At 40.9% G+C, this 18,162-nt stretch overlaps 1 protein-coding gene across 3 annotated transcripts; it reads right to left on the minus strand.

Annotated features, from left to right (window-relative positions):
* Nucleotides 1-4,446: 4,446 nt before the first annotated feature.
* Nucleotides 4,447-17,137, minus strand: CAPN10 (calpain 10). Of its 3 annotated transcripts, XM_054166440.1 has the most exons (13): nt 16,921-17,137; nt 16,205-16,408; nt 14,721-14,852; nt 14,308-14,504; nt 12,803-13,020; nt 12,139-12,280; nt 10,447-10,613; nt 9,067-9,350; nt 8,418-8,620; nt 6,311-6,363; nt 6,108-6,193; nt 4,903-5,102; nt 4,447-4,800 (listed from the first exon to the last, which is right to left on the minus strand). In XM_054166440.1, exons 2-13 carry the CDS (start codon nt 16,346-16,348, stop codon nt 4,737-4,739), a joined length of 1,890 nt encoding a protein of 629 aa, XP_054022415.1. In that variant the 5' UTR covers nt 16,349-16,408; nt 16,921-17,137; the 3' UTR covers nt 4,447-4,736. The 3 variants fall into 3 exon arrangements, with proteins under 3 accessions (XP_054022415.1, XP_054022414.1, XP_054022416.1); XM_054166439.1 differs by having other exon boundaries at nt 6,108-6,363; nt 16,921-17,083; XM_054166441.1 differs by lacking the exons at nt 4,447-4,800; nt 6,311-6,363 and having other exon boundaries at nt 4,995-5,102.
* Between the last annotated feature and the right edge of the window lie 1,025 nt (nt 17,138-18,162).

Consider the following 18,162-nt stretch of genomic DNA (forward strand, 5'->3'; position numbering starts at 1 on the left):
TAGCTCAGCACAGCAAATACAGATTGCTTTATTTAGGAGGTCTGGCCTCATAGAGTTGAGCCATTTAAAATTAAGTGTACTTGCCAAAGCTCATACAATCATACCTTAGGCATACACAAAAACACAGCAGTATCTTGCCAATAAATTATATTTTCACACTCACAGTAGCAATGAATCAGATGTAGGGTTTTAGGGAAGTGCTCTGTATCAAGCAGAATTTTCCTGCACGTGCTCAGTCACACACTGAAAATTACACAACTGTTTGATGGAGCAAGGATGCCTGAATAAAAAAAAAAAATGATTCTTCAGTATGCTGTTCTGTGTTCACAGATCTACAACTACCTGAAGGGTGGTTGCAGCCAGGTGGAGGGTTGGTCTGTTGCACCTGTGACAGAACAAGAGGACACAGTCTCAAGCTGCGCCAGGGGAGGTTTAGGATGGCTGTTAGGAAGAAATTCTTCACAGAAAGAGTGATTGGCCATTGCAATGGGCTGCCCAGGGAGGTGGTGGAGTCACCATCACTGGAAGTGTTTAAAAACAGATTAGATGAGACACTTAGTACTATGGTTTAGTTGACCAGATGGTGTTGGGTGATAGGTTGCACTCAATAACCTCAAAGTCTTTTCCAACCTGGTTAGCACTGTATTCTGTATCTTTTCTAACATCCCCTAGCAGAAGGTAGTAGAGTATACACACTTAGTGTTGACTCCCTTGAAGCACTATATATAGTATAAAGTTCACACACACATAAACAACTGCAAAAGGGGGTCTGTTGTATACAAAGCCCATCTAGAAATCCCTATACCTTTTTTCTCTCAACTTTTTTCAGTCACAACTCTTGGATCCAGGCAGTTTCATGGAACATTTCATCCTTCTGTTTAGAAACATACATTAGGACTACTCATGTTAAGAAAAAAAAGGGAGATTAATTGCTGTAGGTGATTCCCTTCTGCAGGGAACAGAGGGCCTAATATGGCAACCAGATCCATCCCCACAGGGAAGCCTGCTGCCCCCATGGAGCCCAGGTCTGAGATGTTGCTGGGAAACTTCCTAGTCTGGTACAGCCCTCTGATTATTTTCCATTACTGGTCATACAGGTTGGAAGTGATAAAGTCAAGAACAGAAGTACAAAAGGAATTAGAAAGGACTTCAAGGCACTGGGGTGATTGGTTGAAGGATCAGGAGCACAGGTGGTGTTTTCTTCAGTACCTTCAGTATCAGGGAAGACTGCAGCAAACACTGAAAGGCACAGTAAAACACAACTGACACACATGTGGCTCAGGGGCTGGTGTCACTAGTGGAATTATGGTTTCTCTGATCATGGGAACACCCATGCAGCACTGGGCCTGCTGGGGACAGAGACAGTTCAGCTGTCTCAAAAGAAGAGAAGGATTCTCATGTGTCAGATGGAGAAGGTTGCTGATAGGGCTTTAAATTACATTTATAAGGAGAAGAGGATAAAACCCAAGCTCACTGGAGATGAGCCTAGGGGTGGCATGCCCATGTCAGGGGTGAAATCAATAGCCCTGCCAATGCATTCAGCATGGGCAACAGACAGGAGAAACTAGAAGCCATTGTGCAGCAGGACAGCTGTGACATAGCTGCCATCATGGAAATGTGGTGGGATGCCTGTCACAACTGGAGCAGTGCAAGGAATGGCTATAAGCTCTTCAGAAGGGATTGGCAGGGAAAGGGAGGTGGTGGAGTGACAGTGTATGTTAGGGAGTGTTTTCATTGTGTTCCAGCCTTAATGACTCTGCGATTATTATATCATGTAGTAATTTCCACTTTGAAGGGAAATAAACAACCTTTCAAGAAATGAAGAAAATAAAGATGCTAACATTTGTTAGAGATGGCACAGGAAAGATTTATTACTCACAATGCTTCCTTTTGTTGTCTCATCATTTTGCAACAGCTGCACAGAGTTTTGATCACTTAAAATTCAGTTGCAAGCATCCTGGATGCTTTGAATTTGCAAACTTCAAGAGGAGCAAGAATAAATTATGCTAGGATTTAGTTAAAAGCAGAAGTAAAATGCTACTTATTTCTTGAACATAAAACCTGATTCTCCTCTCAAATATTTCCAGTTGTTCCCTCCCATTAGGTGAAAACCCCGGGGGCTCTACCACACTAAAGGTTGCTATGCAGCACAAATGCAGATGACATCATTGACAGTTCTCACCTTTTTAATAAAAGACATCATAAAACTTTCAATGTTACTCCATTTTTATTGAGGAAAATATAACATCTACAAAATCCTGCTTCAGTAAGAAATACTTTCAGGCATAAATTAAGAAGAAGAAAAGAAATCTCTTAAACTTCATATTCTTACGGCGAGGGCAGACCTTGCAGAAAACAGTCTCACAGGTTTACCAAAGCAGTCTGATGGGATAGTTCATAAATAAAAGTTATCAAGTCTTATTTTACACCTTTGTGGTGTTACCTAAAGAAAAGCTCACCAGAAAAAAAAAAAAATCCTTCTTTTCAACTCACCATTTGCATGGTTCAACAAAGGACCCATAATAAAGTGCTCAGCGGCATGACTGGCAGTGTAGAATACAAACTTGGACTTTCTCTGCTCCAGTGTAATTTAATCATTCTTGAGGTATGTCCTACCTGAAAAAAAAGACTCCAGTTTCTCTCCTTGGTGTCCCCTGAAGTTATTCTGTAAGCTTGACTATTATTATTTTTTTTTCCCCAAAGTATTATTTAATGATGCACATAAGTTTTCTGGTTTCCTTCTAAAACTGCTAAAACATGCACACATTCTTCACCTGTATTCTTGAAGAACTGAGGTACATTACGAAGATGTGCTGTACAATGCTGGTTCCAAACAAGCCACGTGAAGAACAAGCATTCAGAGTTTACATGATTGAGGAGGTATTTTTACAAAGAAGTCGCTGTAGGCCTGACAGTTTGTACCAGTGAAAAACAGCTAGGCTAAAAGTATCTTGTCACTCCATTTGAAAAGGACAATGGCAAGAGGTGAGGCATTCCTCACCCTTCTGATTATCTCTAAATGACAAGGTGAGAATTCCAGATTATCTTTTCATCACAGTTGTAAATGAAATCTGTAAGAAAATGAACAATGCAGTGAAAAAAAAAGAAACCACAAAGCCACTTCATGAATTAAGAAATTCCTGAGAACTAAAGTAAATCAGAGAAGAGGAAGATTCAGAAATTAAGGCCAAAAGGCAAGCTTTTCCCGTGAAACATCTGAAAAACCCCTAATCCTCACAAATCCCATCACCTCTGCAACAGAAAACACACAGACAACCTCTCAGAAAAATGCACTGACATCCAGTCCTGCTGCCACCACCCTTTAGGAATCAATTGCCTGACTCCTCAGTGAGGCATCCTTTGAGGCTCAATCAGAGAATGATTTAAAGTTCAGCCTTAGACTACGCTTTCGAATATTAGCTTCAGATATTTCTGCCACTGAGGAGAAAACTACATAACTTCCATTTCCAAATTCTTCAAGGTTTCAAGTCCTGAAGCATCCAAACTCTTTGTTCCCTTGATGCCAAGAGCACACTTTGTCCAAGTCCAACCATTTTCATGGAATAATATAAGAAGGGTTATCTTTGTATATGTCCTTATGCAATAATGGCCTTGCAAAACAACAGCAATGAAGGACTTCATTACATACTTCAGCTCCTAAATATTATAACAACAAGCACCATGAGGAAAGCACATTCAGGTTGTCACCCATTTTTTCAAAGCACTCAGAATCCACACTGTGTGGTTTTAAGGACAAAACATAATCATTGGTCAACATGACCTACTTTAGGAAAATTAGTAAACCAGTTCTAATCCCAGATTAAGAGCTTTTCCCTAAGTTTTTTGGTTTTGTTAAAACCTCAAAGGAAAAGAGCCAAGTATCTGGATGGTCTTGTTGTCACCTAATATGCAGAGCATTATCAAGGCCATGCTTTGAACTAAATTAAGTATCTTTAAATACTTGTTAAATAATACACTCAGCGTTCTCCTCTCCACCCAGTAAAAACACTGTAAGCATTAGGCACTCAGCACTCACCATCCCTTCACTATCAGATGCATATTTAAATGAGCAAAAGTCAACACCAAACCAGTAAATAGGTGGGCATTAACTTGATCAGAAGGACTCACACACCAAGAAGGATTCTAATGGTAGGATGCTTTATGGGCTGGCTGTGAGAAAAGCTCCAGTGCGGTGAAAGCCAATCTTTGGATTGCCCCTCTGCTCTTGTCTTTTTGCTGTGTTTTCTTAAGTCCTTACAACATTATAACATCAACTAAAATCTAAATCACAGTATGTAGGAACTCAATATCAAAGCCAATCAGATGGAGGAATAATACAATATCTAATTAAAGCTGGCAAATCTACACTGACATCAAGAATGAATACATCCACACACATCCAGTTGCATAAAGAGTGTTTACACTCTCAAAAGCACGAGTCACCTATTCATCACTAATAGTCCAACTTCTCACAGATGGTACAGCAGAGGTAGGTACTGTGGAATTACTCAAGGGAGTAAACAATGATTTAATAAAACAGCCACACAGAGCTTTCATGCACAAGTGGCATGCAACTACAGATTTTGTTAGCTAACAAATGCTACAAAGATTAACTGTTTTGCCGACTATCAGTTTGCAGCAAGTAAAGGAGTATATTCAAACTCCAGTCCACTAGTAGACAACTCTCAGTATTAATACTTGAAGATGCTTCTGCAACACCTTTACAACACCTGAAGTTAAAAAGTATCACTTACTTCTTGCAATACTTGTCCAAGAGTCTCCCGGCTGTGAATCCGCTTCCTGTTGAAAACCCAAACCAAACTTATTTCTGCAAAAACACTTCTGATGTTTAGCAGGCTCTACAAATACTGGAAATGCAAATAGATGGCAACGTATTTTTACCTGTCTATTTTGGTTGCTATGACCACTGTAAAATTGCCTTCTGTATTGGGCAAGTAGGTAGAAGGGATAATTACATAATTTCCTGCAGGAAGTCTGCAAAGTTGGCTCACTTCCTGTGAATAGCAATGAGGCACACAGCTAACCAGGGGCTCCAAGTGTAGAAAAGAGGAAGTATGTGGTTTCCAGCTGCTATTAGGCACCTACAAAAAGGAATGAGAACATGCCTGTCTTTTCATATATTTCAGGCTTCACAACATTAAATGCTTGGTCTACCATAGCATGGTAAGTTCCATATCTATTCCACTCTAAATGCTCACTCTGCTGTGCAGAGCTACAAGAGAGAGATGGGAAGGCTTCCAGAAAACCCAGATGGCAGTATCAAGTACAGACAAACCATTCCTAGCCTGTTTGTAGACAGTTTACACAACCCACTACCCACACAGATTAAAAGCTTTTTCTGCTGTCTAACCTCACTCCTCCTTGCTGCAGCCTAGTGCCCTTGTTTCTCACCTCACAGCTAAGGTGAACATTGTGTCCTTCCTCCTTCTAGCAGCACTTCCTGCACTAAAAATTCATATTAGGCTTCTCTGAAGTCTCTACAAGCATGAAAAATGTTATTTATTCTTCACATATTGTATATTTGAAGCTATATGAATGCTCATTTAAGACATGCCTTTTCTGAAGCATTCTTTCTGAAATTAAACTAGCTTTCCCTGCAAAGCAGACACTTAAGCAGAAGCTTCCCATCCTACATTTATGCAGCTGACTACTAGCACATATATGTCAAACCTGTATTTGCCCATATCAAACCATAATTTGTTTTGGCTCAGATCATATGCTCAACATATACAGCCCTTCTGAGTTCTAATCTTGTCTAAGGATCCAACACAATTTGCCAACGAACAAGTGAGTAATTATTAGAGATGAAAAATGTGAGGTATTTTGGTCCTGAAGTCTGACCCTCAGTCATTAAGACACTAAGAATTCTTTGCAAATCCTCAAAAGAGCTCATAATTTCTAAAAGTAATTTAGAAAGCTGGAAGAATTCAATGGAACCAATTATCTGGTTACTACGCTGTGTAACACAGGACCAGCCTGTGTTTCTCCCTGAAGTACCTATCCCCCTTGCCAAGCCCAAGGAGCATTCAACTGAGAGGCTCTCACCTTCACACTTGGCAAATGAGCAAACTGGCGATAAGTCTTACCTGGAAAATATGGAAACCTATAGGACGACACTTGCTATCTTGGCAGTGCTGACGGAGGGTAACTTTCACACTGCTTTCTCCTGGTCCTGCAGGAATGGAGAGGGGAAAGCAGGGATTGATATGGAAGGAGGGGAAGTTCCTGCTACCTCCAGCACTTTGCCCATTTTTCCAGCATCCATGTAGCTGCACTGTCTCCCATTCACCTGCTGGGAGTTCTTCACAGAGAGCAGCATCAGTGGGTGGTGGCTTTAGCTCACTACCAAGTGTAAGAGAGAAGAGAAATTAAAATGTATAAACCCTGCATGACCTCACAAAATCTAGCACACAGCTCACAAAAATTAACATAAATTCCTCTAAAATTTCAGCACAGAGGAAAAAGAAAACAGTACAACCCTAAGTCCTTAGAACATTCAGAGAACTCCACAAGAACAGCACAGCCCTTACGAACCACGCGCTAAAGCCAGGTCAGACTTTTGTACATTCATGAAGTAATGCAGCTTCCACATTTTTAACTCAATACCTTTGTGCCATTTGTCTTATCTGAATGCAATATAACTGATAGGGTCTTCTGGAGTAGACATAAGCACCTCAGTAAGTCCAAAGCATACTCTGCATTCCTTTTTGTATTTCCTGTCTTTAATCAGAGGAAACTACCATTTCACCTGGTAACTTGGTCAGTGTAACATTAACTCTGTTTTAATCCTAGCCCAGCACTACATTTCACAGCCATATGAACAACTTAGTATCATTACCAGTTATGCAACTTTTGAAACCATATTTAAGCATCACTTAAAATAGATTGTCTGTTCTTATTGCCAGTTCTCCAGCTAAGAACACAAAACAGCTGTTATGATACTCTGCAACTGTCCATTCCAGGCACACATCCAGACTGGCACCCCTGTTTTAGTCCAAGGAAAGGTTATGCTTCACAGCAATACTAGAAATTTTATCCCATCACTGAAGATGCAACGTGTTCTACAGATTAAATATGTCCAGAAGCCAAGTATAATGCTGGTGAGAAGCACACAATTTGCACCCACCCAGTAAAATTAGCCTCACAGTTTCACAGGTCTTTAAATAGAGTCTAATACTAGATGCCATCTTGCTGCCAAATTCTGCTGTGCAAATGATTAATGTATGTTCTGGCTCTGTAATTTGATTTTCTAGCTTCTCTCCAAGGAGATAGGAGTCAATAGTATACTATCAGAATATAAAAACATGTGACTAGCTCTGAAACACGTTGCAAACAGTACATTTTACCTCTGTATGCAGCCTACCTGGCATGAGCTGTGAGAAAATCTTCAGATTTTTTCAGGCTTACTGGGAAAAAAGGTAAAACTCTGCCAACTCCACACAACCACTTGCTGTTGTGTCTACTTAAGTATTTATTTTAGGGCTATGGCCACTAGCACAGAATTGCTCACAAATAATTGACTACAGTGGTGAGGCAGGTACAGTTGAGTCTGCTACAGTTTAAAAAATTTCAAGTTGTCAGAAGCTGCTGGACTGACACTGCTGATATTTTCTGTTGGACAAGCAGGTGCTTTTGAACTAGGAACAATCTTTTCTATGTATTATAAAGGTCTATTTTTCTGTCTGAAGTTGTAAGGAAAGATCAACTAGAACACACTATGTAGTGATCCTTCCAAGAATTTCATCATAATGCTGGGAAACTTCTTGAGGCACTCATAAGTAAAAATTTCAGCTGTACTGTCAGTGTTGAATACTTCAATTTAAAAAACAACTCTTGGTTCAGCTGAAGAAGACAGCCTAAACATCAGTGCTGTGTTCCTCAAAAGAGGAGCTGTAAGCATTATGCCGTGAGCCCACTGCTAACACTATTTGCAGCTGAAGCTACAAGGCTCACTAATACATGTCAGGCAACCTATTAGCATGTGTTTTCCAGCATACCTGATAAAATACTGCTCTCATTTTCTGTCACTGATGGCAATAATAACAGCAGCTGCTTTTAACATCTTCAGTTTTTCCATACATTCCAGAAAGAACTCCCACATGCTGAGAAACATGCTCTGCAGAAACCTTTCCAGTGCTTTTACAAAATAGGCACTTTCTCAAAACACTGCAGTTCAGAGTCAAGAAGCTACTCATCTGACTTTTAACAAGTGGTAGTAACAGCTTCATGAAAAAGCCAAGGCAATATAACACTACTTAGGTGAATTCAAAGACAAAACAATGCTGCTGTTTGGAACTTGGTACAGAACATTTTGGACATTTAGACTTTGTGCTGTATCTCATCTATTGGTTTATGGCAACAACTACAAGAAATTTTCTGTTCTCTTTTAAACCTACCTGAGAGAGATCCTTCCTGTTGAAAATACACGAAGCAAGAAATTCCCTACAGCATCTTTCAGAAAAGTGCTGGGAACAACAAGATAAAACCCAGGCAAAAGGTCACAGCACACATGCACTTCTCTGTCATAGGAATGGCAGGTGGTACCTACAACTGGAGGAGCAGAGAGGGTCTTTGGGAGGTTAAACCGTTTCTTCTCCACCTAGAATAGATGCATAATGATGTGTGGTGTTTTAGGAAAAATAAGGAGTTTTTACTACAACTAAAGATGATCAAATACTGTTTAAAACATTGTTTAACATGCACACATTTACAAAATGGAACAAGTAAGTAGGACAGTATCAGCAGATATGAAGAATAAAGAGAAGCAGGAGTCAATTTAGTCATAGTCATCAAATAATCAGCCTGAAATGCCATGTGCTAGTTTGCAACAGTCCCAGAAGTTCTGTTACTTGGCACTTAACAACAAGAAGGAAGTGCACTAACATGTTGTGCAGACAGTAATTGCATTGCAAAACAAACAGGATCATTCCAATGTAAATCAGAGATGTAAAATGAGTGAAGAGTTGAATTGTGTCACTGCTGTAGGAAATGAATGATTTTACTCAAAACCTCTTTGCAACTATAAAAATGCCACTCCTCCATTACCTTCCAGACATGCAGTCCCACAGCCTGATAATTCTTCCTCTGTCTGCCTTCAGTCAAAGACAGATTTTCCTCTGCTAAGGAAGTCAGATTTTGAATCCTTCCAGCCCAGTCAGCACTGTATTTCCTGTGTTTCTGCAGCAGAGCAATGCACACCTCACTCTTTTCACAGACTCTCAGCCAGAACTTTGGGTTGGTAGGGAAGCTGCTGTTGTTACGGCAGCCACCTGCAGACTGGCCTCTCACCCAGGCTCCAAAAAGATTCTGAGAGTGATAGAGCACTTTCTCTAACAAAAGAAGAAAAACACAGTGCATATTTCAGACACTAAAGGCTACTTAATTTTACACAACAGATACATGACAGAGATCCCCCAGCCCAAGAAAGCGTGTTGTCACAGAGAGCCCTGACAACGTTCTCCAAGCAGACACTTGAGAAGCATGAGAATTAATGTCACAACTGGTAATGGCAGATTGGTATCATCCTTACAATATGAAACTGCTTCTAGAAATATGAAGTCTACCTCCCTTTAAAAAAAAAAAAAAAATATAAAATCACAAAGCTGTCCAAAACAACAGCCTTCTAGACAGAGAACACTAATCTCTCAAACTAGCAAGTAACCAGATTCCAGAGAAACATCACAGCCGCCTCTAAAGACCTTCAGCTTTCTCTTGTGCCCCTGTTTACATATACATAGAATACATACATAGAATAAACCAGGTTGGAAGAGACCTTCAAGATCATCACGTCCAACCCATCAACCAATCCAACACCACCTAAACAACTAACCCATGGCACCAAGGACCCCATCAAGTCTTCTCCTGAAAACCTCCAATGATGGCGACTCCACCACCTCCCCAGGCAGCCCATTCCAATGGGCAATCACTCTTTCTGTATAGAACTTTTTCCTAACATCCAGCCTGAACCTCCCCTGGCACAGCCTGAGACTGTGTCCTCTTGTTCTGGTACTGGCTGCCTGGGAGAGGAGACCAACATCCGTCTGTCTACAACCTCCCTTCAGGTAGTTGTAGAGAGTAATAAGGTCTCCCCTGAGCCTCCTCTTCTCCAGGCTAAGCAACCCCAGCTCCCTCAGCCTCTCCTCGTAGGGATTGTGTTCCAAACCCCTCACCAACTTCATTGCTCTTCTCTGGACTTGTTCCAGCAAGTCAACATCTTTCCTAAACTGAGGGGCCCAGAACTGGACACAGTACTCGAGGTGCGGCCTAACCAGTGCAGTGTACAGGGGCAGAATGTTCTTCCCAGCAGAGACAGAAAAGGCTAAAGGAGAAGAAAGGCCTGAGAAATAATGGTCTAGTTGCATCCATGTCTAATTCAAATCACTTTTTTCCATTGTTGTATGAAAAAGATGTTTTTCCATACCACACCTGTATAGAGGCTCTGAAGTTGTCCTTCCTCATTGACTGGAAAGCCCATGGTAATCTCATCAAATTCCCTAAAAAACTCATCTTCATCAACCCAGAACTCTCCCTCTTGGATCTGTGAGAGCAGTTTTGAGGCAAGGACTGGATCTAGCTGGCTCCATCCTTGACCCCTGGCACAGAAGGCAAAAGCCAACATTTAGTTTTTTGCCTAATAAAGTTCCACAACCCTGTTCTATCAAATATCCTATGGAGCAGGGCAATAAAGCAGCTTCTTCATCTTACTGTCAAGTACTTGCATTGAATATTTCTGTATGCACTTTGCTAGCCAGTGAGAGGGATAACAGAAAGTACAAATTGCAGTATATCAAAGAAAACTTAGAAATCACCTAACACCAGACTGGATAGAGCAGCCTACTTCTAAGTGAAATAGATACTTTGCTTACAAGACAGTGCAGGCTGAAGCTTGAGAGGAAAATAAAGATTTTAACAGTTATTTTTAAAAGCATTGAATAATAAAAGCAGCTGCACAGTAACTGAAAGAATTTTAATGCTATACAGTGAATATCAAAACCCACTGTTTGTGTGAAGCAGCTGGTTATCCCCAAGAATCTGCTACCTAAGTCATGATAAACCAAGAATTTCAACACCTCATTATTTAGAGCCCATTAAAAGCCAGTACTCTCAAAAGTTTTTGATCGTTTCATTAGCAGCAAACAACAGTTCTGCCCTTGAACAAAATGGGGCTCTAAGGCTAGCCAGTGAAATGCTACCCCCTCTTGCAACATCATAGCAACTTACTGTTTGGCAATGCAACTACAAGAGACTGAGTGCAATATGTAAAACTCTGCCAATAGCAAAAACTCATCAATTCAAGTCTCCATTAATGTGATTAAGCCATCTTTTTAACTCAGGGGGAAAAAAAATCTGCCCTATTTCTCTAGAATGTTTTATTAACATGATCATACTGTTACCATATTTGAATGCAGAAAGCTTGTTCCTTGGGTCAAGGATTCAATGTTCTTTTGTACAGTCAAAATATGCTACGACTTTTCAAAGTAAGTTAGTAGGGTCTGCCCTTTCATTCCTGTTATTTTGCTATATGAACTGCTGAACATATTTCTGCATTTCCTTTCAAACAGATCTCTTCTTTAAATCCACTTGTCGATACATAATGGATTCCAGCTTCTCCTACTCATATTAATCTACAGAAATGAAAGCACATAAGTACAAAAACAATAGGCATCCTCCCTTGTGCTGTATTTCATCTTTAACATACTGCTTTGCTTGTTGTCAGCAACTGAAACAAGCTCAAATGACAAAAGCTGAGTAAAGTCAAGTGACTACTCATGTCACAGACATCTCATGAACAAAGATACTTAAATCAATTGCAGAACAAGCACCACAAAAACCAGAGAAAAGATAAATCAAAAATAATCTTATCTCTACAAAAAGATGCTTTGAGAAACAAACAAACAAAAAAGTGTTATTAAAAAAAACCTAGATTACCAGAACTACCAGATCAAAATGAGCAGCCTTAGAACCAACAAGCTGTACAATCTCTCTGAAGGCCTGCACACAAACTGAAGTCTCCTCTGCTGGAGCCTATTGGCAGTACTTGCCTACAAAATGCACAGATATGCTTTGTGCTTCGAAACTTTCACAGAGAGTTTTCCAAATTAAAATAAACCTGCTCACCCCTCACACCAGGGACCTCTCCAGCATCGCCTCCCCCAAGGATTTCGTATTCGTAGTAGGAAGATTTCCTTGCCCGACACTTCGGACAGATTCAATGTGTCTATCACAATAAAGGCATGAAACTCTCCTAGTTCACTTGTACCTGAATAGAAAAACAAAACAAAAAAAGGGTATTTGAAAGCAAACAAAGGAATCTGCTCAGTATTTTACAATGATTGCCATTAAGCAATCCTTTGAAAGAAGACCATTTTGAGACACAGGTAAATTTAACACTAAAAGACCTGAACAGTTCACTTTATTTGTGACTACACAGAAATAAATGAACATTTTGAAGAACTTACTATTTGATCTCAAGCATCTACAAATTCTCAGTGTTGAAATTCACTGGGGTTTTTAAGGTGCTTCTGCAAAGGTTGGGGAGTGTGCATTTGTTTTTGAGAACTGACCATATCAGCACCAAATACAGAAATCATTCATCAAAAGCACCCTTCATCCTCAACTCAATAACATCACTAAATCTTTGTTTATCCATGGTTACATCAAATTGCACTACAAAACTGGAAGGGTACTAGATTCAGCACTATGGACTTGCTGGCTTCCTTGTGCTCCAAACCCTGTCAAGCAGAAAAATTTACCTTAAAATGTCTAGAACTATTACTATTACCTTGTCTGGAATCGAGGACTGCACAGCTTATTACACACTGCTCCTTCAGATTCATCAATCTTCTAAACACTGCTTTCTCCAAAACCATGCCAGTCTTCTCTTTCTCCACATTTCTTCCAGGGTCTTTCAGGGTCCATCTTTCAGCAATTCCGCCAGTCAGATCCACCAATGCATCTGCCACCTGTCCTGCCCATAGCTGCTCGTATGATCCATGGACTCTATTGAAACAAACCAACCAACCAAAAAAAAAGCAAAGAATAAAAAACGTTTCCACATACAGCAGAACTAAAGTTCTTCAGTACTTTCAGTTCTACCCTGCATCACCATCACAACTGTGCCCTACCTCTTCTTTCCAAGCAGGCAAGAGAAAAAGCACACTCTTTTATTTACATAGGATACAACACCTAAATATGTAAGCCATCAGACATGCCACTATTTGATGGGAATTCTATTACAACTCATTCCATTTGATATAACAACTGTTCTGGTCTTGTGGTAGTCATTTGTACCTTATTATCATGTTTTGTGATATACTAACTGCTTTCTGTATAAGTAAATGACATTTCCTCCTCTTCTCCAATTATTCTTTGTTCACTGCACATGACCAATCAGAATACCACTTCCTTCAACAATTTAATTAGATCAAGAGACTACTCTATCCAACACAGTGGATGCAAAAGGAACCAAGACTGTAACAGAGTTATAAGACATGGTAGAATGATAAAATCTCTACAGAAAACAAATAATATTATTTTTCAAGTCTAGAGAGAAGCTTTAATATGCCCTTGCTGCTTCACAACTTCAGCTCAACGTATCTACAGTCAAATGAATTACTTCATACTTAAAAGTCTTTTTCTGCCCTCTGCTGACAACCGTGCAATTTTTCGTCCAAGCTCTCTGGACATCTGCTACCTCACCAGTGTGCTTTGCCTCCAAACTGTTGTGGCCATCTGGAGAGCATTTTGATAGAAGTATCACAAAACTTAAAACAGCTGCATTTTCAAACACATTAACAATATGGTTATTTCTTCTTCAATAACAAACTAACAAATTGAACAAAAGGGGGTGAAACTCATACAGCCACAGTCTAAACTTATATAGTGTTGCTATAATGTTGCTCCTTTCCATGCTCTCTGCTTTTCACCCAGCCCTCAGCGACCCTCAAAGGAGACACTAGTAAAACAGTTCCCTTAACAAAATTAACTGACCAATGGACAGTCATTTAAAGAGCATCATTTGAATCCTAACAATTCATTGCAGCTCTTACTTTTCATAATGATTCTCTTCCTAACACCATCTTACCTCACATGCAACTAGAAACACATCTTACAGATCTACACTTTGAAGAATGCCTTCTGCACAACCCAATGTGGGAATGCTATCAGCTGCTGTACTTTATAGGGATACCCCACAGATGCGCACTCAAAGCAGTAAGATAAAAGTAAGCAGAAGGACTACAAGCATTTTAACTCCCTTTAATTCCCTTGATACCTGTGTTCACATACTTTGCATAAGCTTTTTCCAATAGTGGAAGCCAAAACAAATCCTCTGTCTGACACTGGGAAAAGCAGAGCTTTCCACCAAGGCAAGGCAAGCGATCGTCGATGGTCACTTCTACCCAGTGTCCAAACTGCCAGACTCGACAGGTGAAACAGCCTTGGTAAGACTCATCTGTCCAGCTGGGCTGACCTGGAGGGATTACCTAGATGCCAAAAGCCAATACCAAGACAAATAGTGCAATTTTGTTAGTTGTTTTTTTTTAAAGCAGAACCAGTTTAAAATAGAGTGAATATGAACCATTTGCAATAATAACACCAAAAAAACCCACAGCAAAAGCAGTAAATCTAAGCATAACAAAACTGATACTCATACGGAGGCTTGGAATTCTTGGAACATAAACCAAGAAACGCCTCTATACCTTATTCAATAGGTATTTACTCTTCTGCAAAGCTACACAGGCACACAGGAACCAACAGTCTCCCAAGATCCCTTGTTTCACTTGCACATCCTGGAGATTGTTTGAAAATAACCGAGGGCTCGCACAAATGTCCTAAAATTAAAAGAAGAAGAGTTAAAGACAAATCCTGTATGACATTCTAAGGCAGCCTGTGGTTTAGGGAATGGGAGGGCTCCAGAGACCTCTCACAAAGTATGGGAATTTTTACCTCTAGAACATCTCCTCTTCAGTTACAGCCTAAGCAAAGATTAAGAAATTACTGCCTTGTGGCTATTTTACAGGTACTTCACGTGAGGCAAATCTAGTTCCCACATGAACTTCAGTACACAAAGTCATCATCAAGCACAACTGTAGCAGAGGCACCAACATGATCCATCAGCTCCTTGCTAGATATATGATCAGCTGTAATAGAACTGATGCCATTTACATTGAACTGCACATCCCAAGTTACAAAAAAAAAAAAATCTCCAAATTAGCATGAGAGAAAAATATCTTTCCCAGGGCAATAAAAACAGATTGCTGGTAGCAAAAGAGGTAATTTCAAATGCAAAGTCTGAACACTCAATCAAATCTGAAAATGAGTTTTTTAAGTGCTTCTTCTCTCACCTGTAACCACTGCAAGAGAAGAAGAGTGTCAGTCCTCAGTAGTAATCAAGGTATGAAGTACAAAGGGAGGAAGTTGCACACTGAGCTTTGTGAAGCCATTTGTTTGCCAATTCTATTTGATAACCAACAGCTCTGTAACTGTTCTGTGGCCATCCCCAGCTGTGTGGCATAAAAACAATGCCACCAAAGACAATATATTTTTTTTCTCCATTACAGTTTTGTAGCTTTTTAATTTCCCCTCTACACAAAGGCAGTACCATAAATGCTTCACCTGCAAGCAATGTACTGCAAAAATGCATTCTAAACTTTTTAGCTCTCATATGGCTTGTTCCAAAACCCAGCTGTTCAGTTTAAATGCAATTCAAGTCACAGGACAAGATAAAACCTTAAAAATCCTATCTTGTTATAACAGAAATCAACAATCCCCCCCCCAAAAAAGAGCAACATGCTTCTGAAAAACTCTAAAATACAGTTACTTGTTTTCAAGACAGTTATGCAATATATCTGAAATTTGAGAATGACACAATGCTGCTTTTTAACTTGGTATGCATAGGACCTGCCTAATGAAACATGTTCTTGATAAAACACCTGAATTTCTACTAATGTCACAAAATTCAAAAGTCCTACCACAGGATTTAAGTCAAATCCACAAAGAAGCACCCAGACCTAAAAATATTGTTAACACTGTTCATATGTTGTTTACACTGACATTCAGTGGCTTTATGACTTATTTCTAAAAAAATAAAAACACCCAAAAGCAATCATTCAATGCTAACTACCATTTATCATTTCAAAAGCACTTCTGCTAAAATAACAGTCTTTTATACCTCACAACTCACCTTAGGTCTCAACCAAGATATCTCGCCTCTGAATTGGGCAAGTGGGGTACAATAGTCAAAAAATATAGAGGTATCACTGGCAGGAAACGTGGGGTCTGTGTAAAGGTCTCTTTTCACAATTACTTGATTTTTCTCTCCCAGCATTTTCAGCACAATCTTAAGCAGCTTTGCTATTTCCACAATTTTATATTGCCAAGCACCAACCTATAATATAAGCAAGCATTACTCAAGAATTATAACCAGAAAACAAACAGGCAAGACAGATTTATTTAGGAACAGAAAGCCTCTCACTCTTTCCACAGAGCACCCTGAATCACGCCATTGTTGTCTTTTTTTAGCACCTGATACCACCCCTAGAGGTTCCCTGCTCTGCTGGAAAATAGAAGAGGGGGCGGGTTTCAGAGGTGAACTACATCCAGGAACCCAGTCAGATCCCTTCCTCGCGGAGGTGTCCCTGCTCACTGCAGTGGGGTTGGACAAGACGACCTTTGAGGGTCCCTTCCAACCCACTGCAATCTAAGTGCACTCTCCCCACAAGGCCCCCTCCATCAACACCGCTTTCCTCACAACCAGGCCCCTCCACACACGCCTCCTCCTACCCAACCCAACCCGCCCCCCGCCACAGACACCCTTCGCCACAATGTGCTTCATTCAGACCACCTCCGCGCATGTCCCTCACCACCCTGAACCCCCACAAGTTCCCGCCACCTCCTCACCGCGGGGCACGCGCCGCCGCCATGCCCGGGGCGGCCGTTACCGCGGCAACGCCGGACACCCTCTGGCCGCCCCTCAGTCCCTGCCCAGCCCACAGGTAACGGATTGCGCCGCCGGCCAATGAAGAGGCGACAGGCGGGCACGTGATGCGCGCTCCACCAATCCGCCGCGGCTGACGGAGCAGGCAAGGGGCAGGTCCCGGCGTGCCTCGCGGCCCTGACGGGTCAGTGTGGAGAGCCTGCGGAGCGCCGGGTGTCACAGCCCAGGGATACCCGGGAGGAACAGGACAGTCTCTTCAAGAGAGGTGGAAAGCTTAACGGTCAGCTCTCACGTGGACACCTGAGCAGCTATCGGAGGCCGAAGAAAATTAAACCAAACTCTCTTTTCACGATGGTTTTGACAGAAACTATCAGAGAAATTGCTGACCCTCACAAAGCAGTTTCCTGAAATAATGGCAAAGACCACATTTCCAGATAGTTTGTCACTAAATAATTGCCCGAGGGCTAAGCTGACAAAGGAAACATGTCACTTCTCATACTTTGACACCACCTAGTGGAAAAAAAATCAAATCACAGTATCACAGAAACATTCAGATTGGAAAAGACCCTCAGGATCACCAAGAACCCTACTCTGCAAAGTTCACCCCTAAACCACACCCCCAAGCACCACATCCAAATGGCTTTTAAATACATCTAGGGTCGGTGACTCAACCGCCTCCTTGAGCAGCACATTCCAATGTCTGACCACTCTTTTGGGGGAAAAATGTTTCCTAATGTCCAGTCTAAATCCACCCAGTCACAGCTTGAGGCCGTACCCTCTTGTTCTATCACTAATTACCTGGGAGAAGAGACTAGCACCGGCCTCTCCACAATGTCCTTTCATGTAGTTGTAGACAGCAATGAGATTTCCCCTCAGCCTCTTTTTCATACTAAAGAGCCCCAGCTCCTTCAGTTGCTCTTCGTAAGATTTGTTCTCCATCAAAGAATACAGACTCTATAAACAAAGAAGAACAATAAAGGAAAGAAATGCAGGAATACAAGGCTTCTTGAAGGTCTTCCTTCAAGAAACCATTGCTAGTTCCAAGGTTTTGGAGTCAAGACAAGGCCTACTGAAGCAGGCTGCTTTCTGTTCTGTATTTAGATCTTTCATGTTAGCATTTCTCAGTAAGTTCAAGAATGGACAAATAAGCAGGCTGCTGAGCTAGCATGAGAGGCCACGAGGTGTACCTGAAAACTACTTTCCAC

Source organism: Dryobates pubescens, chromosome 13 (assembly GCF_014839835.1).
Source record: "Dryobates pubescens isolate bDryPub1 chromosome 13, bDryPub1.pri, whole genome shotgun sequence".
NCBI lineage: Eukaryota > Metazoa > Chordata > Aves > Piciformes > Picidae > Dryobates > Dryobates pubescens.

What these genes read in the sequence shown, in the direction of transcription:
- CAPN10 (XM_054166439.1), bottom strand. Translation starts at nt 16,348, where the DNA reads ATGCTGGGAGAGAAAAATCAAGTAATTGTGAAAAGAGACCTTTACACA. An exon ending in TTGGAAAAAGCTTATGCAAA is followed by an intron (nt 13,021 to 14,307) that starts GTATGTGAACAC and finishes TTGTTTCAATAG; the next exon opens with AGTCCATGGATCATACGAGC. An exon ending in TAGGTTTCCATATTTTCCAG is followed by an intron (nt 5,103 to 6,107) that starts GTAAGACTTATC and finishes TCCTTTTTGTAG; the next exon opens with GTGCCTAATAGCAGCTGGAA.